At 39.3% G+C, this 6000-nt stretch overlaps 1 protein-coding gene across 5 annotated transcripts in view; it reads right to left on the bottom strand.

Moving 5' to 3' along the window:
* Positions 1-2768: 2768 nt before the first annotated feature.
* Positions 2769-6000, bottom strand: part of LOC139535924 (nck-associated protein 5-like) — a 115360-nt gene continuing 112128 nt past the window's right edge. For all 5 annotated transcript variants that reach the window (XM_071335886.1, XM_071335887.1, XM_071335889.1 and 2 more), the window contains one exon: positions 2769-5989. In XM_071335886.1, coding sequence (XP_071191987.1) covers positions 5744-5989 — 246 coding nt within the window. In that variant the 3' untranslated portion in view covers positions 2769-5743. The remainder of the gene's footprint in view (positions 5990-6000) is intronic.

Genomic DNA, 6000 nt, shown 5'->3' with positions numbered 1-6000 from the left:
AGTAATGTATTTATGTTTAACAAAGATTGGTTATATTTTAGTTAAAATAACAAACCAAGTGTTTCCAGCATACAGTGTTCAGCTGCAGTTCAGGATTTGTCAAAGGTTTCTTCCCAAAATAATTTGTGATTCGGCCTTGCGCGCGGACTAGCCTATAGCCTGGGTTCTGTTCACTGTGAGAAGGAGAGTGCGAAGATAAGAAGGATCTGAGTTTAACTTTGGTAGCTGGCTACTACTATAATTGATTTGATTAAAAACAATATGTTTCTTGCCCATTATGTAATTATCAGTTATTGACTTCACGTTGTGGTGTTGAAACTTGAAGCAGCAGCTGCGGCACAATCAATCAGAAATGGACAGCTCCTTTCAATCATCTTCATTTGAATTAGACTTTACTAACAACAAAAGGGCTTTGTGTTGGAGCCTATTTCTACTATTTAAGAAATAAGAGGTTGGCCTACCTGTTTGACAGACAAAATTAGGCTATTAGCTACTATAGCCATGGATTTGTCGGTCAATTCCTCCACCCACCATGCACTCTTTAAAAAGCCTACATCTGTCAGTGAAGGGCTGTTTAAACCAAGATTGGAATTGAGGGGGTATGAGAAGGCCTAACTTTAATTAAAGAAAATGGCAAAAAGCACAGACCTACCCCTTGTTATTTCAAGATTTTGAAGAAAATAAAACGAACAGCGCTTTGGTCCACGATGCTTTATGCTAGAAACAAGCTGTAAAACATCCAGGAAAGACGTGACTGCAGAGGCTGAGCTACAACCTTCTATAGCCGAAGGAGACAAAAAATAGACTTTGCTCGGGAAGTAATCTAATTCTGTCACGATCAATTGATTAAGCTATTCACTTTCTGTACAATAGATGTTTAAACCCAGACAGCTTTTAGGGAAACACCTTCTCTTGTTGGGTTAAACCACAGAAGAAGAGTAGCCAGCAATTAAAGCTTAAAATTTTCTGCAATCGGTAGGCCTACTCTGACTAGGGTGGAAAGTTAGGCCTATTTTTGAAAGTTCCATGCTCAGACTTCTAATGACGTCTCAGATTAAATGATTTGCAAACAGGGAGTTTCGTTGCAGTCAAGACACACTGATTTGGCATTGGAGAAATATGATAAGATGAACACATAGGCCTAATTTGTGTGATATTAAAAAAGATTCTGCTAATATGTAAAATTGCATTGAAATGTTTCTCTGACCTGCAAATATGCTACTACGATAGATTCATGCAACATTTTTACTATAAAGGAGATCTTTCCACCCCTACTCTTGTCCACGGTGATCTGCGAACCCACAATCTTCTGGCCCGTAGCCTTGTGCGCTATCAATATTCCTGCGTTACCATGTAATGCTTACAGGAACAGTTTCTAAAACTGCATATCTAAGGCTCTGGTCTGTCCAAGAAGTGAGGGTAAACATGTCTACTATCCACGTGGTTTTAAGTATTATGTTTTTTCAAGCATTCAGGGAGGGTTTGGGTCAAATATATTATGTTGAAGGAGACCCATCCATTTTCATTTCAGAGAGGTCCGATTTTGTCCATGTAACCCTTATATAAATAACGTTCACTCCCTTAGCTTCATGTCCACATCCCAGTTTAAACCTAAATTGGGTTGCAAAGCTACCAGTAATTTACCAAATGTATCAAATATTCTGTAATTTTGGTAATAAATAAAAAATGTTGTATTATTAATTACTTGTAATTTTGGTAATCTATGTCAATCTATGATAATTTTGGTAATTTAAACTTGAATAATTTATGTGTCCATATTGTCCATGAGTGTCTGGTGAATAGACCATATGGTTCAAGAGAAAATAGCTTAATTAATGAAAAAAAAGCATCTAATCAACAATGGCATTCTTTTCTATTAACTCTGCAACTATTCCAACGATTGACTTTTCTCACAATTGCCATTAGTTTGGAGCGAAAACATTTACAAAGATATTGACAGTCCTAATAAATAACTGTAAAAAAGTATATCAAGGACATTTCATTCTGAAACACTCATTAAAACACCACTGGTATTCACAAAGTTGATGGTTTGTATTTAGGATAATGTAAAATCATCTTATTTGATTATTTAATATATTTTACATGGGATAAGGCCACACATTAGACACCTGTGATTATCTGAAGTACCCCAAAAGACCACTAGATGTCATCTGATAAAATACAATAAAAAGTAAAAAAATTAAAATGGTAGTTTACCTGTAAAATGTCCAGTAATATACCCTCCCTCTGAAAGAAACCCTAGCTTCATGTCTACACCCGGTTCAACACAAACCCTAGCCTTAACACAACCCTAGCTTCACGTCCACAACCTGGTTTAACACAAACTCTAGCCTCAACCCTAATTTGGCATAACCCTAACTCTAATCCAGAGTATTGCATTTGCAGACTACTGAAACAGCAAGAGAGTCTTGTTTGTTTCAAAATCATAGCATGCTCTGATGTTTCATCGATATTGCGAGCTTTTAGAAAGAGGCGTTCAATCAAGAGCCTTGAATGAATAAATTAAGAATGGCAAGCGAGCTCAGAGAGATTTTTATTTGTTGGGTTCTTGCATTTTTTTTTTGAGACATAAATTAACAATCATCATAATTTTGTTTTTACAACCTTGATAAAATAGATTACGGTTTATGGCTTTATTTAAGTTCTAGTGTGAATGGTATATACATAACTTGAAATACTATTTACAAAATCAATCAAAGTAATAAAATGAGAATACCCCAGGAAACAGAACACCAAACACAGACCTCTCATGGGAAAAAAATAACTTTAATTAAATAAGAGTATAGTACAAAAATAATGGGTATCAGAATAAAAACGTCTATAACAACAATGTCAACGACATCAATAACAAAAAGTTCATTGATTATGATTTGCCCTCAAAAATAAATAAATAAATACAACAAATAGATCGAGCTGCAACAACCTCTTTGAATGAAGTGAGATAAATGAGTCCATAAAGCAAACATATTAAGTAAAGATTTCACCTCGACGCCACTCCATCCTGGTCAGCATTGCTATAGTTAAGGTGTATGGTGTTGCTAAGACCCATGTTTGACTGACAGAGAGGGAGTCCATAAAGGCTTCCCTGCAGATAGATGACGTGTGTTATCATGGTGTTAACATGTAGCTACCTATGGATCTCCCAGTTACTTCCAATGGAATCTGGTGGAATGAAAAATGCTACCATCTGAAGTACTGTAGTTGGTTAGTTATTATTTAGTTGTATATGTTTTGGCCGCAATGTAGAACACAGTAATCCAAGACAAAATGATTGTGTGTTAAATATGTCCCATGGAAACATTTTTATTATGAGATGATTGTTAAAGATTATGGGCTTCGTGTCACACACTTGTTTTCATTTAGCCATGATTCAGATGGGGTCGAAAGGGTGGAATGGCAGCAGATATTCTGGAAGACAACCTCTTCAACTGAAATCTATCTGTTCTCACAGAGAAGTGTATATACAGTAACAGTCAGATATCCATTTCCATGGTATAACACAGTAGTTCTTTTGTTAACCCCGGGGGGGGGGGGCTGAAGGACAAGCAATGTTCAAAGTGGGATTATGAAAAAATGTAAACTCGAGAAAAGTCTAATCCATGTCAGTTTGGAAAGATCACATGCTTCTGAAAGCACAGAGTTTGGAAGCACAAGGATGTCTTATCCCTGAAGAAGTTTGTGGGGAGTTATGAAGCGGATGGAACTACTTATGAGGACATAATCAAGTACATGGGCTGGGAGGGAGGGAGGAGTCCATGTCCTTCTTAGTGTCTCTTGGTGCTGTTCTGAAGTGGGCGTTTAAACAAGGGGTGCATTCCAAATGGAAGCACATTTCCTATATAGCGCACTACTTTTAACCAGAGTAGTGCACTTTAGGAAATACATTTAAATACAGCACTTCTCCATTAGGATAAACTCTGATTTTTACGAATGCTAAATGTGTTTAGAAACAATACTCTTCCTCCTGCAACAAATATCTGTAAGCCTACCAAAACACTTGTGTGTACATCATGGTGTAGCATCTGCAGTACAGCAATGGTGATGGAACAATGATCCGTCTTTAACATTCCTATAGCACAGACATTTTGTCTTTCTTAATTGTACAACAGTAAATTGATTGAATGCGTGTCTGTCTGTGCCTGTTAAAGGCAAACATTGGCCCATATTGCAGAAGTAAGCAACTACTCTATGTTCAGTGGGGCTGGATCGTTACTTCTTCACAAGGAAGGCCTACATCCATCTTTTTGCTTTAGTGGAGCGTTTTAGACAAAGTAGAGTTATCGGTTCAATCGTTTCTGGCAGGAACCTGTGCCAAACAAGATTTTTGGAAGGGTGCGTTATAGAGCAGTGGACTAAACAGCCGACAATGCGCCTTTTAAAGGCATTTTCCCCAGACATTCACATAGATCGCATTCATGGTAAACACCGTGCATGTCAGGTTAAGCACAAATTACCTTTAAAAAGTCTGTTAAAGTACGCTGTTCTTTAACGCGTCTTGAATTGAATCCTGGCTCATGTATACCAACTCAGTTTATAGTATATAAAAGGTGGATGGATCGTGTTACTTATTTACTCTTTCAGCTTGTCAAACTATTTTGAGTATTAAATAGCAGCTCAGTTTAGAACTTCATTGTTAATGGCGCAGTCACAGGCTGCCTATATAATGCTGTTATAATGGCATTATTCCTGACAAATGTTTCACTATGTAAAACAGTCTGACAATGGATCAAACACATGTAAAACATTTGACTCTTGGTTGAGATTCTTCGCATTTCATTGTCCATAACACATACACTACTAGGTAATGTCTGGTCATAAGTGTAATATAATGGCTGTTGTCATGATCTGCCACTATCTGTTACGTCACACGTGTTACAGTAGGTTGTGAAACAGTACACTATATGGCAGCTTCAGAGAAAGTGTGAAGTTCTTTTCTCCTGTCAGATGCTCATTGACATGGTCATAGCTAATGTGGAGACCCTGCATTAAGTCTCACTCACATACACACATCCTTCCATTCATACCCACACTTTTTTATTTAACATAAAATTACATGATATATAACATGTAACAAAGCACAACAGTTAAAAAAAGAACATAACTGAAAACAGGGAAGTCTATTATAGTCGATCCCCACATTGCGACATATTTAGTGGGCAGTAAAATGTGGTTGTTTTCTGGCATTAATGGCTGGCCAGTTTTCCATGACTGAAACATGTCCACATCCAGGACAGACTTGAAAAACCCCTGATACCAGCCACTTCTTGGGGCCGACTTCAGGAGCCTGGTTAAATTATTTAACAACAATTCTTCAGATTATCCAGACCATGGTGATCGTGTGGCTGTCTCGAACGAGGTGCTATTTTCCCATGTATCTCATCAGTGTGTACATTTGAGTTGAGCTGGTCTGTCATCAGATGCTTGTTGTTTGGAGAACAACAGTGCCCAATTCTCAGTCTAGTTCCACAAATGGTGTGTGTGTGTGTGAACATCAGTCAACCTGAGGGTGAGTTTTCCAGCAGTACTAATCAAATCTCAGCAAAGTAGACAGGGTCAGCAGAGAGAGCGGTGTGTGTGGAAGAGGGAAGGAGGTACTTCAACTTGGTCTGCCTTATGGGCTGGGCCACCATCACAAGGAGGGATGGACGTGCATCATTAACCGTAGTTTAAAGGGTGTCGGTTGGTCTATCTCTCCCTCTGCTCCCCCATCTGTCCCTGGGTCCTAGCCCTGGCTGCCACAGGAGGACAGGCTGTCGTAGAGGGAGTCACTGAGGGATTCAGGCGTCTCTCTCAGGGACTGGAGGTCCTCTGGTCTCTCCTTCACCAGCTCCAGCCCTCCGTCCTTCCCCACCTCCGAGGCGCTGGGCGTCCGCCCCTTACCCCGCCGGCTGAGCCCTGTCTGGAGTGGCAGGGGGAGGCTGCCTGGGTCAGTGGCCAGGGGGCGCTGGGGGGCACACTGTTTCAAACTCTTGGGGGAGA

This window comes from Salvelinus alpinus, chromosome 12 (assembly GCF_045679555.1).
Source record: "Salvelinus alpinus chromosome 12, SLU_Salpinus.1, whole genome shotgun sequence".
Taxonomy (NCBI): domain Eukaryota; kingdom Metazoa; phylum Chordata; class Actinopteri; order Salmoniformes; family Salmonidae; genus Salvelinus; species Salvelinus alpinus.
The sequence above is the reverse complement of the archived record's forward strand: the minus strand, read 5'-3'. Positions and strand labels throughout refer to the sequence as shown.